Here is a 15,625-nt window from a genome sequence, read left to right as displayed (position 1 = left end):
GGATCCCACCTTTCTTCCGGTGGCCCTAAGGCTACTCACCCCCAAGCTCTGTCCCCAGCGTCCTCCTGGCTGTCGGCCCCGCTCCCCTCCGCCTGCCCCGCGTCTCCTGGCGCCTGCTCACCTCCAGCCCCAGTACCCAGCCCCAAGCTCCGTCCCCAGCGTCCTGCTGGCCTCTGGGCGAGCTCCCCACCGCCTGCCCCTCTTCTCCTGGCGCCTACCCACCCCCAGCCCCAGTACCCAGCCCCAAGCTCCGTCCCCAGCGTCCTGCTGGCCACCGGGCCCGCTCCCCTCCGCCTGCCCCGCGTCTCCTGGCGCCCCTCACCTGGCCTTGACCCCCTCTCCCTCCGCAGGCTCTTCAGCAGCCTCGGTGAGCTGAGCTCCATCTCAGCGCAGCGCAGCCCCGGGGGCCCGGGCGGCGGGGCCTCCTACCCGGTGCGGCCCGGCGGCCGCTACCCCGTGGCGCGGCGCGCCCCGAGCCCAGTGAAGCCCGCGTCGCTGGAGCGGGTGGAGGGGCTGGGGGCGGGCGCGGGGGGCGCGGGGCGGCCCTTCGGCCTCACGCCTCCCACCATCCTCAAGTCGTCCAGCCTCTCCATCCCGCACGAGCCGAAGGAGGTGCGCTTTGTGGTGCGCAGCGTGAGCGCACGCAGCCGCTCGCCCTCGCCGTCGCCGCTGCCCTCGCCAGCGCCTGGCCCCGGCCCCGGCCCCGGGGCCCCCGGCCCGCGCCGGCCCTTCCAACAAAAGCCGCTGCAGCTCTGGAGCAAGTTCGACGTGGGCGACTGGCTGGAGAGCATCCACTTGGGCGAGCACCGCGACCGCTTCGAGGACCACGAAATCGAGGGCGCGCACCTGCCGGCGCTCACCAAGGACGACTTCGTGGAGCTGGGCGTTACGCGCGTGGGCCACCGCATGAACATCGAGCGCGCGCTCAGGCAGCTGGACGGCAGCTGACGCCCCCTCCCCACGCCCCAGCCGCGCCCTGCCGGCAGGGCCCTCCACCCCCACCCCCGGGCCGCGGGCTCGGCCCGCCCCCCACAACGGCGCCCGGGCCAGGAATGTTGCATGAATCGTCCTGTTTGCTGTTGCTCGGAGACTTGCCCTGTACATTGCTTAGTGCCCTCCCCGGCCGGCGAGTCCCACCCAGCACACGGTCAGGAAGGGCGAGGGCCAGGGAGGCTGGAGCGGGAGAGGGTTGGGGGAGGGGTGCTCCGGCCTGACCATCTCCCACACAGCTCCTGGTGGCTACTCTCCCAGAGGGGGGGACCTAGTCCAGCATGCAAGGTCAGGACACACCTTGGTGACTCGGGGGGAGGGGGGAGACTTGGGGTTCTCGGTTGGGGGCCTAGGAGCCCCCCTGTTTTGCATATTTTAATCCACTCTATATTTGGAACGAGAAAAGGAACAAATATCTCTGTCCTTAACAGCTTCCCTTCCCCTCCCCTCCAGCCCCCCAGTGGTTCCGCTGCTGCTGCCCAGTCTTCCATCTCTGGCCCCTCACTGCCACTGCCACCCCACGTGGGGCGGGGGACGCTCCAGCTGGTCTGGGGTTGGCCAGGGTCCTAGTAGCCCGCCCTGGGGCCCCGGCTCGGCCCTCTCCCCTCGCTGAGCTATAGTGTGCCCCACCGACCCTTCAGGTGCTGCGTGGAGGAGGGGCGGCAGGCGGCGAGTCCTGCTGGGCACTAGCAAGGTCAGGTGGCCTGGGAGACCATTGCCCTGGGGAGGGGCAGAGCCCTGGCGTCCGCCCCCCAGCCAAGTCCCTCACAGGGCCCCTTCCCAGGAGGGGTCTAGCCTCCTCCCCACACTGTTGGGCAACCACAGCAGAGAAGCCTCCCTGCCTCAGACCCCAAAGTCTCCTGTCCCTGCCCTGTGTGTGCGCGCACATGTGCGAGTGTGTGAAACTCTGGGTGCGGCTGAGTGCATCGGAGCCCTGTGTGTGCCTGACTGGAGCGTGGTCCCAAGGGGCCACTCTGGACTAGTGTGGGGGCTTCAGCAGTGTGAACAGGGTGCATGTATGGGTATGTGCCTGTAAAGCACCCCATCTCCACTTCCAAAGAAAGTCAGAGGCACCCTAGGACCTGCTGTTTGCCCAGCCTGTCCTTCCAGAGCCTCCTCTAGCCTGAGCAGGCCTCCTTGGTGAAGCTCTGCTGCTTGGACAGGCTCCCAAGGGCCCTTGGAGGCAGTGCCCTCCCCCCCCAACCTTGGGCTTCTGGGGCGATCATAGAGGACCCCTAGAGTCAGGCCACCGCAAGCCCTGGGGAGAGGCAAAGACCCCAGAGGACACCCCAGCCCCCCTTACTGTGACTCCTCACACTCAGCAATGACCTGTGGGGTGGGGGGCCCTGGGACGTTTTTAAACCTAGGGTTTGGAGTCTGGACTAAGCTCCATCCACGTCACTCACAAGTTTCTGTTTATATTTCTAGCTTTTTTTAATAAAAAAAAAAAAAACAGAAAACTGAAGTTTTCACAGCCCAGGGGCCTGGCACGCCGGTCTGTGCCCGCCTGCCCCGCCCTGGCCCACCGGCCCCATTCCCTGGGCAGAGTCACACCCAGTAACCCCTTCACCAACAGACCAGGTCACACACAGCAGCAGTCACTGTAACAGACTGCCACATACACACTCGGTCTCACACTCACCTGTGGGTTTTTGGTTCCGTTCAATTTGGGTTTTTAACTTTACAGGGTCAGTTCTGCTTCACCCCTCCTTTTGTATGGAGTTCCATCCAGGGGATTTCACCCCTGCTCCAGTCCTGAGGCCTCCTGACCCTGACGTTGTGATACACCCCACAGAGATCTATGTTTCTTATATTATTATTATTGATAATAATTATTATAATATTATTATGTAATAAATTTATAAGAAATGAAACTTTCTCAGTTGCCTGTTTGAGGAACTCTTAGGAGCACGACCTGCTGTCCCTTCGACAGGTGACACAACCCTTCTCAGCCTTGCCACGAGTACTCAGCCACATGCACTGGTGACTCTCAGATCCTGGTCTCGGACCCGGTGTCCTTGCTGACCTCCGTGTCCACAGGCCAGGGTTCTCACCTCTCTTCCGCACGGCTGCTGCGCCCTGACCGGTGTGGTTCCTGAGCTGGAAACTTCTCTGTCTGCTCATCAGCTCCCTGAGCAGCCGTCCTGGGCTAGAAGCCCAGTTGTCCTCTGTGGCCCCTATTGGCCCCCCCCCCACCCCGCGTCCCTTTGTTTCTGAATTCTGTTGCTCCTGCCTTTGAACCCTCCCTTGTCTGTCCCCGCTGTCCTGCCCCCATGGCTACTGCCTTGTTCAGGCTGTCCTCTCCTCTGAGCTGAGTCACGGGAGCAGCCAGCTGCTACCGGCCAATGGTGTGGCAAGTCCGGTGTGGCACCTGGTGGTCCTCTCACAGGAAGGGCACCTCCACGGGTGAGAGGAGGGTTCACAGTGCGGTGAGTGGGTGGGCATTTTCCCTCAGAGTGGGCACAGGAGGGCCAGGGGGAGCCGAGAGAGGGCTGGGGAGGCAGTGACGTGCCAGCAGACACACCAGGCACCAGTCACATGGCGAGGTCTTCGGAGGGGCAGTGCCTGCAGAGCCTGGCTGTACTGGGTCAAGGTGGGTCAAGGTGGGGCGCAGATAGGACACAGTGATAAATGTGGACCTTGACTTGGGTTATTGCTGGGTCAGGGGCGGGGCTACTGGGAGATGTCACCAGGAAAGCATGAAGATCCCAGAGGGAGAAAAGTGTGTGGAAGAGGGATGGACTCCAGTGTGTTCACTGAGAAGGGGTGGGGGGCAGACAGAGGTGCTCTGAGGGAGCAAGTGCAGGTCTGGGGGGCCTGGTAGGGAATGGTGAAGGCCCTGCGAGCCTCGGGTCTTGCGAGGCTTGCGGCTTATCTAGAAAGCCCTGCAGTTTTAAATTTCCAACTTCTTCAGGTTGTTAATTTTCACTTTCCAGTTAGAAATTGTGGTCATCAAACAGAAGAGGAGATGAAGGAGGTCAGGGCGCACGGACCTGGGGGGTAAGTGTAGGGTGGAGCTGGGACCCTGACTTGCTCTGGGCCTGAGCCTGTGCTGGGGGTGGGGGGCTGGTACCCTCTGAGCTGCACGTGGAGCCCTGTGTCGCTCTGGGCCTGGGTCAGAGCTTGGGGTAAGTACAGCTTTTCAACAGAAGGAAGGAAGAGCAAAGGCAGAGGCAACAAGCCTTCCATGGAAACGGCAACACCCACTCTGGCTCCCAAGAGATTTGGGGGAGAAGAGGAATCTTCCCCATGCCTCAGAAGAGGAGGCAGAACGTTCACCACCTGTGAGAGCAGACGTGGCAGAGGAAATCGTAGGTTCAAGGCTGGGGAAGCTGCAGCCCCAAATGCTTTGGGGCAAAGACATTCTCGCTCAGGACTAAGGTCTCCTTATGGCCTCAGGATGTCCTTTTGGGGCCCATAAGCAACTCACCAAAACTCTTTCTGGAGTCTGGAGGCCGTAGCCCTAACTCTGCCTCACCCCAGCCACCCCTGCCCTAGGACCTTTGGACACTTGGGCTGGATGGATGGACAAGGTGTCTGCTCTGCAGAGGGCATTGCTGGAGAGGGGTGGGAGCCTGAAGGGTTAGGGATCAGAGTGAGGAAAGATGGGGTGGGAGTTGGACTGCTCAGGTGGGCAGGGGTAGGGATTCGGAAGTGAGGAGTAGGAAGCAGGCTGGGGTAAGCAGAGGGCATGTGGGAGTGGGGATGGAGGAGGGCAGGGAGGGAGGTGAGGTGGAGGGGAGTGGGGATGGGGAACCCCTCATCCCGCTCCCCGTGCTGGGAGCTTCACCCTGGCCTGAGTCAAGCCCCCGTAGCCGTTGGGACCGCATGCTCTGGCCCCAGGGTCCTAACTGTCTGGTAATTTCCTATCTCTCTCCCTCGTGCTTTGGAACAGAGTGTACAAGTCCCTCTTATTTGAGATGTTTGCTTCTTCCATTAGGTTTAACGACAAAATGAAGCCTGGGTGGGCCATATGTCTATCCCTCAACCCATTCCTGTGGCCACGGGGGCTGGTGCTGTGACCAGCAGCCCCTTCTAGAATCAGAAGTGAGTGTTACACTGTGGAGTCAGACAGAGGCTGTCTTCTAGAATCTAGGCATTGGGTCTTTAACTGTGTTATTGCGTGACCATAAGTGTTTTGAAAAACTAGGTACTACTTTTCATCTTGAAGCTTATAACGTTTTCTTTCTTTTTTAAATTTTTTAAAAAATATTTATTTATTTGAGAGAGAGAGGGAGCGCACAAGCAGGGGGAGCGGCAGCAGAAGGAGAAGCAGGCTCCCCGCTGAGCAGAGAGCCTGATGTGGGGCTCGATCCCAGGACCCTCAGATCATGACCTGAGCCGAAGGCAGACGCTTCACTGACTGAGCCACCCGGGCGCCCTATTTTCATCATATGTTTAAATACTTGCAAAGGTGGTGATTTCTGGAAAATTGTACATATTGGCATCAATATAAATGTTTACATCATCCTGCTAAATGATTCTCAGGAACCTAGATACCATATCAGTTTTGTGTCCATTAAAACCCTGCAGAAACTCCTGAATAGGTGTTTTCTTAAACAGTCAACACGCTAACGATCACATCTTGAATTCCTCTTGCCATTTCTTGAGCTATAACCCAAACCCTTTTTGGTTATTTCGTCAGGCACAATCTGACACTCAGTTATAATATAGGAGGCCTCCCAACACTCGATAGGTGAGTTGCAAGCTGTTAACACTCAGGTTGGTGAACTAGGAATTCTTGAGGTAGAGGAGGAGACACAAAGGCTGCAGAAGAAAGAAAGAAAGAAAGAAAGAAAGAAAGAAAGAAAGAAAGAAAGAAAGAAAGAAAGAAGAAAGAAAGAAAGAAAGAAAGAAGGAAAGAAAGAGAGAAAGGGCCTTGGACACTCACATATAGGAGCAGAGCCCTCCTGAAGCAGGTAGGGAGGAGATGTGTTCTGTGACACTCAGGTCTGAGAAGTAAGAAACCGCACACAAGGGCCCTGAAACGTCCACCCTCCTTCCACTGAGGTGAAGAAGAGGGCGCCTTCCTGACATGCCGGTAGCAGCGGTAAAAATCTTGTAACACTCACAAAGGTGATGTGATTGAGGCCAATTACATTCGTGTAGGGGAAATACAACTTGTTGCTTGGCAGGAATGTAAATAAAAATGTCAAAATTCAGGGGAGTTAAATCATCCTGCCTTGTCACTCCCTGCTAAACAAAGATAAGATGTCCTGGCCCAGTGTTAGAAGGTGCAGGAGGGACAGGAAAGTATTCCCCACGCGGAGAAGGCCCTTTGAGACTGGAAAACCAAGCAGACCACTCCACGCCGTCTGCCGAGTTTCATCCCGGGTACCTTACTGACAGGTGCATCGGGCAGAGGACGGTCTATAGCAGCTGCAGAGTGATTTTCCGCAAAATCCAGACCTCAGTCCACAGATTTTAGAGAGCGAGGGGACACGCAGGGCACTGCAGTGAGAGCAAAGAGTTCCCACGCACCTCAGAGGACTTGCTCGCACCTGACAGCTAGCCTGTAGTTAGAGCTGGTGCCACCACCTGCGCCTCGGCAAGGGAACGACCAGGCTCTCTGACAGATTCTTGGGTGGCAAAAACAAGCCTCCCCCCAGCCTGGCCTTGGCAGGCATTTCTAGGTATATGTCAGTCTCCAAGGGGCCTGGAGCACAGAGCCCCAGGAGAGGCCACTGAGCAATACCAACAGAGACGGAGTCAGTATCGTCAGCACCCCTACACCCCATCATAGCAGAAGCAAGATCTTCCGACCAAGCAAGTAGACTTGGGGACACTCACTGAGAGGAGACGAGAGATCTGACAATTGAGTAGAAGAGATGGAAACACCTGACCTGCGGGCAGGGATGATACGACCTTGGCGCATTCAAATAGGGGAGAGGACATCCCTTGGTCACTGAGAGATAAGAGCCGGAGCCTCCAGACGTAGCGGAAGAGATGAGAGACAAGGTCTCCCGACACTCAGGCGGGGCACAGAAGACCTCCTGACCCTCGAACGGGAGGCAGGAGATTTCATGACCCTCAGGCAGGGGAGCTGAGGCCTCAAGACCCCCGGGAAGGAGACAGAACCCTTTGGACAGTCAGGGAGCGGCGATGAGGATGTCAGACATTTACTGGGTAAAGGGGACCTTGTGATATTCAGGTAGAGAAGAAGGTAGAAGCTCATGACTTTGGGTGGGGGCGGGAGACCTCCCGCCATCTCAGTGTGGCCGAGGACGCCTCAGTGCCCTCATGTAGGCGCCATGGATCTCCTGGCCTTCAGGTAGGGGTAGAAGACCTCTGCGTTCTCAGGTAGGGAAGATGCCACAAAGTGACCCTCGGGTGGTAGAGATGAGGCCTTTGGCCTTGAGATGGAAGAAAAGAGACATCCTCAGATTCAGGAGAAGGAGGCGATGGCCCCTCCTACTCCTCGCCCTCATGTAGGAGACCTGCTGCGTATTCAGGTGAGGGCGACGTGACCTCCTGAAAGTTACGTGAGGTGAGAAAGTACGATGCCCACTTAGAGAAGACAGTAGAAGAAGACTCGTAACACTCAGGAGGGAGCTGTGAGGTGTCCTGACACGCAGGTGGGTGAGGGGCAACCTCTTGACGCTCAGACGGGCTAGTGGAGAACTTTCACTCAGGTACAGGAGGAGACAGTGCCCTTCACGCAGGCGGGATGGTGACCTCCTCGCGCTCTTGCAGGAAGGTGAGACTTCGTAACACGCAGGTATGTGAGGTGAGCATTTGTCCCCCTCCCAGAGGTGAGATGCTGTCTCAGCGACACCTCAGGATATTCAGATAACAGTGATGAGCCTTGAGGACAGGAGGCACACCTTGCTGCATGTGGGTTCCTGAGAGGAGACCTGGAGACACTCAGGTGAAAACACCAGGCCCTGCGATACTCAGCAGTGAATAGAAAGGTGGGCTTTGTAGTCCTAAATTACAGAAATTCAAAGCGGCTCTTTGAAAAATGTGCTGATAGTATGTACTTGGAAGAGGGAAAGACCATTTGTCCCATACAGTGTTAAGGACCGATTAATCTGGTGAGCATGACACCCTGTGACCGCTGACAGGCTGCGCCATCTTGATACAGAGGGACAGAGCTGCCCCTTGACCCATGATTTAGACAGGAACTGTGGTTACAGCTTGCGTGAGGGCAGACCCTGAACTTGCACAAAACTGGACCCTCAGATGGTATGGAATCTTAGAAAGGTAACTGGGAAAGAAGACCCTGGCCTTGGGACAGAGGCCGGGGGCTGCATATGAGCCCCCATCACCCGAGGGGTGGGGGGAGCCTGTACAGAAAGCTGGGATCTTGTTGCAGCCTGAGCCAGTTAAGCTAAAGTGCTCCTGCCTGGCCTGGGGGTGGGGTGGGGGGGGCGGGGAGGTAGCCCTGCTGATTGGCCAGGAAACCACAGAGCTTTGTGAGGTCACTAGGCTTCCAGGCCAAGCCGGGGCAGGAGTATGGTGGAGATGCTGCCAACTGCCGTTCTGCTGGTCTTGGCAGTGTCTGTGGTTGCCAAAGATAACGCCACGTGTGAGTAAGTGTCAGGGACACCTCCGTGGGGGGGGGGGGGTGGAAAGAATGTCTTCTGAATAGCAAGCCCCACCCAGACGCCCTCTGTCCAGGGTGAGGGAGGAGGCCAAGCTCCGGCCTTAGGAGTTCCCTGGGTCTCACAGGTGTGACCCACATCCCCAACTCAGACCATCCTTGCTCCCAGCTTCATTAGCCCAGAGCCCCCAGGGCTGACCCCTGTGCCCCTGTGCCTCCCATAGCACAGACACTGGGGCCCTTTCCTCAGTCAGAGCCTGGCCTCACTGCCTCCAGAACAGCAAGGCCTAAGTTTTAGAAGCTTCTTTCTTCCCACAGATACTGAGGTGCCCCCACCTGTGGCTGACCCCAAAGATCCCAGGGTATTGTCATGGCATTCTTCTGGGATCCCCCCTTCACCTTAGACTCCGACAGCCCCTAAGATACCCCCCAAACTACTGTGGCCTCCCCCCAGCTCCCAGAACCTCCACCCCTGGACTCCCCCTCCTCCCCACACCTGGGGTCACTGGACCTGCCTTGGTTACGCTCCCTCCTCCTGACGCCATCCCCCTACCCTGCAGCCCCAAGACCCCTGTGGCTGTTCCCTGAGTTTCCCACCCAGAATTGAATCTAAAGACCTCAAGACACTACACCTGTCTATCTCCACCTCTAGCCCTCCCTCTGCCTAGGGTTCTCCCATATTTCTAGGGCCCTTGTCAATGTCCTGCTTCCCATTGTCCCCGTCTTTCCCCACCTTGTGGCTATACCCACAAGACCCCAGAAATCATACTCCTCAAAACCATGTCCTGGGGCCTGCAGCTTCCGGCCTCGCCAGTGCCCCAACAGCGCCTCTCTGCAGCGGCTCCCCTGTGGCCTGCCGCACTCCCAGCTGCCCCACACTGCCCAACCCCCAGCCCTGCCTGCCCCACCCGTGCAGGTGCGAGGACAGGCTGTGCCTCTTCTTGGTTTGAGCTGTGCCCCGGTCTCTCCTCAGTGGCCCCTGTGGGTTACGGTTCAGGCAGAACCCACAGGGGAGTGGCCGGATCGTCGGAGGGCAGGATGCAACGATCGGGGCCTGGCCCTGGATGGTCAGCCTGCAAGTTTTCACTTCCCACAATAACCGAAGGTATCATGCATGCGGAGGCACCTTGCTGAACTCCCACTGGCTGCTTACTGCAGCACACTGCTTTGTCTCCAAAAAGTACGTGTGGGTGCTCGCGGGGGGAGGTCTTCAGAAAGGCCCTTCCCAGAAAGGGACATTCTCCAGGGCTCTCTGGGCACATCTCGGGGCCTTGTGGCAACCAGACCGGCAGTGGGTGGGCCCAGACCCTTGCTGGGGGACGGCTCTGAGGGTCATGGTCCCCAGAGGTTTCTTTCCAGCCAGTCCTTTCTGAGGAGGACCTGGCTTGCCTCTGTGCCCACAGAAAAGTATACGACTGGAGACTGATTTTTGGAGCAAGGGAAATTGTGTATGGGAATGATAAGCCTGCGAAGCCACCTCAACAGGAGAGATATGTCGAGAAAATCATCATGCACGAGAAATACGTCCCCAGCTTAGAGCACAACGACATCGCCCTCGTAAAGATCACCCCTCCCGTTCCCTGCGGGCAGTTCATCGGGACGGGCTGCCTGCCCCAGTTCAGGGCGGGCCCGCCTAGAGTTCCCCAGGCCTGCTGGGTGGCTGGCTGGGGATTCTTGAAAGAGAAAGGTGAGTTCGGGAAGGGCTCTCACAGGGGTGGGGGCACTGCGGGTCATTCCTTCGGTGGTCTCTGAAGTGAGGGGGTCATATGTGGTGCCTCGAGGTGATGTCCACCAGAGTGCTGGACACTGTCCCCGTTTATAGCGGGAGAAGCCGGCAGCCGAGTCCCCTGTCCACGGCCTCACCACTGATGGCTTGTGGGGTTGCCTGAGGGAAGGGTGCATACAGGCACGGGAGAACCCGGGCAGTTTTAGAATGGGGTCTGGGCCGTGTCTGTATCTGGGGCCTGGAGCTCCGGTTGTTACCTTCTGGAAATGGGGGATTGTCTCCTGAAATGGCACTTGGAGAAGAGCTCTAGATGGGGTTTTGGGGCTGAGGGCCAGCTCCTCCCCTCTCTGGACTCCATTTCCCCGTCTGTAAGTGGAAGGGCCACGTCCCGTGGTCTCTGAACTCTGAGACCCCAGAGCCCAGCCCTCCTGACCTCCGTGAACCTCTGCCCCCCACCCTTGGTGGTCACAATGCCAGGACACACCCTCCCCATCTGAGTGACTTCGTTTTCTCTGGACGTGGGGAGAGGTTTCTTTGCCGGTCAGCGGTGGGCAGCACAGGTTTGACACGTCGGTTAGGCCTTTCAGCTTCCCACAGGTGACCTCATGGACTTTTCACCCCGTCACACTGGGGATGTGATGAGAGACTGAAAGTTTTTCTGTCCCTTCATAATGGAAAACTGAGGGTTCCTAATTCAAGGCACTTCAGTCATTTGGGGTTCAAAACTCAGCCTTTTCTGATGACATAACCTGGGTAGTTTCAGGATGCTTCCTGTAACTCTTCTTCCCTCTCTCAAGGCTGGCCTCCCCTCTCTGATGGGGCAGCTTCTCCTCCCGGGCACCCCTGTTTTCGCTGGCCTCTGCTGGCCCTTCCCTCCCTGGCCTGGGGTGTCCACCTCTGTCTGGCGATTGATGTCCATGGCTCTGCCTCGGCCTCTAGAACATTATTCTTCTCCAGTCCCCCAGCCTACCCTGCTCTGCCCACCCACCCGAACATGTGTGCAGTGTCCCGGGGTAGTCCCCAGGGGGCTGATCTCAGGGTCCCCGTCTACAAACCCACCCCTACCGCCACCTGTGCTACCCTATCGCTCAGAAGGGTTATCGGCTCCCAGCTACACCCTGGACATCACACAAGGCCTCTCTTGTTCTAGAACCCTCTTCAACTTAATGGGATTTCTAGCATCTTCTGGTGAATACACCCCTCACCGCTAAGGCCAAGTCTTAAAGAAATCCCCAGCCTCCAAACTTCTGTGACATTCCTTGAGACCTCCCTTTTCCTACCCCCTCCTTGAGCCCATATGCTTCAGGGGTAGTCCTCCTTCTTTTCTGTTGAACTTTCAAGTTCTTGCGGACTTTTTAACATTTGTCATTCAAAGCCAAGGTGCTGGGATTGAGAAAACCCTGTTCTCTTCCAGGTCATCTGGCTCTTACGTAAATCTAAAAGGTCACCATAAACGACCAGGCTTGTTGTGGCAGTAATTTCAGTGTCACCCCTGCCTTGGGGGCAGTGCAAGTATAAAACTAACCCTCTGCTTGGTGGCACGAAAAACTGAGCTGAAGGGGCTGGAGACAGAGTGGAAGCGGCACGTGCGCACAGTCAGCTGTTTACTGGGTCCCTGCTGTGTGCCTAGCTCCGCCCACTTTGCTCCGCTTGGTTCTGGCCCTGGCCTCCCTAACCTCTCCACCAGGATACAGGTGGTGTCAGACCTACCCACCAGCTGCGGCTGGGCTGTGGGCGCTGCTGTGGTGGGGGGGTGGGGGGGTGGGGAGGCCACTTGACGGAGGGGGTCGCTGCCCCTGTAGCAGGCGCCAGGTTGGCTGATGGAGGCTCAGCCTGGGCTGTGCCTTTCTCAACCCAAAGGTCATGACAGACCGCCTGGGGCCGTAAAGAAAGCTGTCCCTTGCCTTCAGCTTGTTCCAACCACCACCCGTGCCCCTGGCGGTCTGTGCGTGTGAGGGCAATCCTGCAGCTCCTCCTTTTCTGTAATTTCAGGATGGATGGGAGGCACATGGGGAGGGACTCATCTGCCCAGTCCCAGCAGGTCCTGTCCAGAGCTGAGCGGAGGGGTCCTAATGGGGGGGGGGAAGCAGGGAGGGGGACTTACAGCCTTACTCTAGGGGAGTGAAGTGAGTGTATGGAGGAAAACCTTGGTCCGAGCCCAAGCTGTACCATGTCCCTACCTGAATGTTTGGGCAAGTGCTGCTCCAAGCTCTTGGTTGGAGGAAAGGCCAGTCACAGTGCTGGACACAGGAGGTCGCTGTGGGGTGTCGGTGGGGTGACCCATCCTGGCTGTAACTGAAAAATCGTCTGGCATCAACACACACTCCTTCAGCTGCGTGTGCTCACCCTCCATGCACCGCCCCTCCTCTCCACCTGCTTATTCGTCCCTCCACCCTCCACCCTTCAGAAGTACCCAAGGAGAGGCGGGGGGCAGTGACTTTCACGGATTTTAGGGTTAATTGGAGCATTTCAGGGTGACGGGGGTTCCGTGGTGGGAGGAGGCAGGGCTTTCCCGGCACGGGTCTTCTGTGATCGCCGACCCCTGAGCTGCCCGGCTGTAGCCTACAGGATCGCGCCGACACTGCAGGAGGCACGTGTGAACCTCATCGACCTTGACTTGTGTAACTCCACCCAGTGGTACAATGGCCGCATTCGTTCAACCAATGCGTGTGCAGGGTACCCTGAAGGCAAGATCGACACCTGCCAGGTAACTTCCCTTCGGGTGCCCCGTTCCCTGCCGACACCTGTTTTGAATCCCTGAACTCCACTACCTCCGGGGCCCTGCTTCAGTGAGCCTTTCCCTGGTCCCATCTTGTCGCAGTCACCACACTGAGAGCTTTGTCCACCGTCACACAGGGATCGCCCCACCCAAGCACCACCCCCGAGGAGAATGCTTACCTCTCCTCCCCAGAATACAGAGCCTTCACGTCCGCTTGTACACACATGCCCATGCATGCATAAAGCCTCATACGTGGACACACGGTGGCTTATCTTCCCTCCTCACTGCGAAGAGACCCATGACAATCCGTACCCTTCTCACACCCACTGGAAGCTTTGATGCCAACTCAGTTTACCACCACCACTTGTGCTCATGGCAGCAAGAAGCCATGTGCTTGCAGAAACTGTCCTTCCAGAGTCTATGGCCCTTCTGGGCAGGGGAAAAGTGGCTCAGACAGAGAGTGACTTCTGTGTCCTTCTGGGCAGGGGGACAGCGGCGGGCCTCTCATGTGCAGAGACAACGTGGCAAACACCTATGTGGTCGTGGGAATCACAAGCTGGGGGGTAGGCTGTGCCCGAGCTAAGCGCCCCGGAGTCTACACGGCCACCTGGCCCTATCTGAACTGGATTGCTTCCAAGATCGGTTCTAATGCCTTGCACATGGCTCAACTGCCCACCCCTCCCCGTCCGACTTCTCAAGCACCCCCGGCTAGACCCCCCTCTGCCCGCCCTTCCGCTCGCCCTCCTTGGTACTTCCAACGCCCTCCTCGACCACCTCCCCCCAGCCCCCCTGCATCTCGACCTCGACCCAAACCCCCTGCCCCACCCCCACCCCCACCTCCACCCCCACCCCCACCCGCACCCCCACCTATCACTAAACCTCCCCAAGTACTTTCTTTTGCCAAGCGACTACAGCAACTCATAGAGATCTTGAAGGGGAAGACCTTTTCTAGCGCAAAGGGGTATTACGAAATGGAGACCACAGATCTCCCAGAACTGACCGCCGTCTCCTGATCCCACCCCCTCCCAACAGACCCAGTGAGCCCTTCACTCCCCAGAAAACAAAGATGAAATAAATAACTATAACTATAAATATATATAAAAATATATATCCATGAAGAGATGCTTTCTGGACTTCTTCCTACCTGCCCTCCTTAACTCAATCCAACCCCCCCCCAGCAAATCTGTCCTCTCTCTGTCACTCTCCAACAAGGTGGAATTGCTTGTATGTCAATGGCAGTTGTGGTTTCTTAAATCTTGATTTTTGAAGTTGGAACAAGGTGATGTGGGGCGGCAGGCCAGGTATGGTCTGGACCTCACACTCAGTCTCTGCATATTAAATTAATGGGGGTGGGCCCTGGAAGCACTCCTGTGAGGTGAGCTGACTCAGAAGGAGTGGTGTGGGTCTGAGTCCATTGGAAGAATGATCCCAGTTTGAAGTTGTGTAGCGTGGCCATCTCATGCTCAGTCCACGTGGCCGACCCCAGGCAGGAGTCTGCCCTCATCCAGAACTGCTCATGGCGATTTGTGAATTCCTAAGAGATCTCGATGGGCTCAGGTCAACTGCCCACTCTGGTCAGGGCATAGGTCAAGCTTAAATGCTGGCGTAGCCACTTGAGGATTAAAGATGGCAGGCCCCGGAAAGAAGCCCCTGGGCTCCTGGCTGCGCTGTTGTGCAGCAAGCAACAGTTTTCATACCCGGTCACCTGGTCACTGTGTGAGCGTGTTTCAAGGGCAAGATGGTCCTATGTTCTGGTTGCAAAGACAGATGGCAGAGGGGGCAGGACCATGAGGGAGGAACGCTGGTTGAGGAAGACCAAGGACCCTGCCCTTTTCCTGCTGGGGCTGCTCCAGGGACTGATGAAGCAGCCAGGAGTCTTTATTTTCGGGATTTGTCAGTCTGTCTGGTTTCAAACAACCCCGCAGCTTTATCCCTCATTAGCTATGTGGCCTTGGGAATATGGCCAGAGGGTTGTGTGACAATGAAATTAGGACAGATGGGAAGCTTTCAGAGCAGAGCATGACATGCTACACATGCTTATAGATGTGGGCTCTAATTTAGAGCCAACTGCTGATGAGATGCTGGGTAACCTGATGCTTACACAGGGGCACTTGAGTGAACACCGTCTGTGCACTTATGACCCTTGGAAAGCTTAGGCTACCTAGGAGGGCTTGCAAATTGACCTGGGTGGCCCATAGCTCTGTAGTGTAGCAACATTTGATTAAATTAAAAAACAAATTTTATCTGCCTTGGCTAAGAGTTGTCATGTCCATGATTCTTTTTGTTGGCTTTGGTCTGTCTCTTCTAAAGCCAGTTTCTTAATCTCCCTACTGGGTATATAAGCTTTGTGCCCTGGTGTCAGACACCAGTTATCGTCTAAACACTGAACAAAACTCAGTGTCAGTCACAGAGCGAGACAGAAACCAAGCCATAGGCCACATGGTCCAAAGAGCAGAAACAGTCATGGCAGTAGTTCAGGACCTGCCCTCACCCTTCCTGGGCTGTCCTGAACCCCGAGCTTGCAGGTGGGAATGGAGGGGCAAGGTGTGCTCACGCTAGGGAGTAGGGGTGGGTGTGGAGGGTTTGGGGCAAACTTGGAGGAGCTATAGCACCAGTGGTTTCCTTCCACCTACAGGTCATCCCTCCT

The 15,625-nt window shown here is 57.0% G+C and overlaps 2 protein-coding genes across 3 annotated transcripts in view; both read left to right on the top strand.

Annotated features, from left to right (window-relative positions):
* SHANK3 (SH3 and multiple ankyrin repeat domains 3) overlaps nt 1–2,450 on the top strand; it is a 48,727-nt gene extending 46,277 nt beyond the window's left edge. Inside the window, exon 22 of one of the 2 annotated variants that reach the window (XM_087868568.1) lies at nt 351–2,450. In XM_087868568.1, the coding sequence (XP_087724694.1) occupies nt 351–948 (598 nt within the window). In that variant the 3' untranslated portion in view covers nt 949–2,450. The remainder of the gene's footprint in view (nt 1–350) is intronic. The other variant, XM_087868570.1, reaches the window with a different exon arrangement.
* A 5,995-nt stretch (nt 2,451–8,445) lies between these two features.
* Nucleotides 8,446–13,991, top strand: ACR (acrosin). Its single transcript, XM_045815522.2, has 5 exons — nt 8,446–8,522; nt 9,507–9,713; nt 9,937–10,220; nt 12,821–12,966; nt 13,464–13,991. Exons 1-5 carry the CDS (start codon nt 8,446–8,448, stop codon nt 13,989–13,991), a joined length of 1,242 nt encoding a protein of 413 aa, XP_045671478.2.
* Nucleotides 13,992–15,625: the final 1,634 nt, after the last annotated feature.

This window comes from Ursus americanus, chromosome 17 (assembly GCF_024610735.1).
Source record: "Ursus americanus isolate L20-20 chromosome 17, mUrsAme1.1.p, whole genome shotgun sequence".
Lineage (NCBI taxonomy): Eukaryota > Metazoa > Chordata > Mammalia > Carnivora > Ursidae > Ursus > Ursus americanus.
This window is presented reverse-complemented; position numbering and strand designations above follow the sequence as displayed.

What these genes read in the sequence shown, in the direction of transcription:
- ACR (XM_045815522.2), top strand. Translation starts at nt 8,446, where the DNA reads ATGGTGGAGATGCTGCCAACTGCCGTTCTGCTGGTCTTGGCAGTGTCT. An exon ending in AAAGATAACGCCACGTGTGA is followed by an intron (nt 8,523 to 9,506) that starts GTAAGTGTCAGG and finishes GTCTCTCCTCAG; the next exon opens with TGGCCCCTGTGGGTTACGGT. An exon ending in GGGATTCTTGAAAGAGAAAG is followed by an intron (nt 10,221 to 12,820) that starts GTGAGTTCGGGA and finishes GCCCGGCTGTAG; the next exon opens with CCTACAGGATCGCGCCGACA.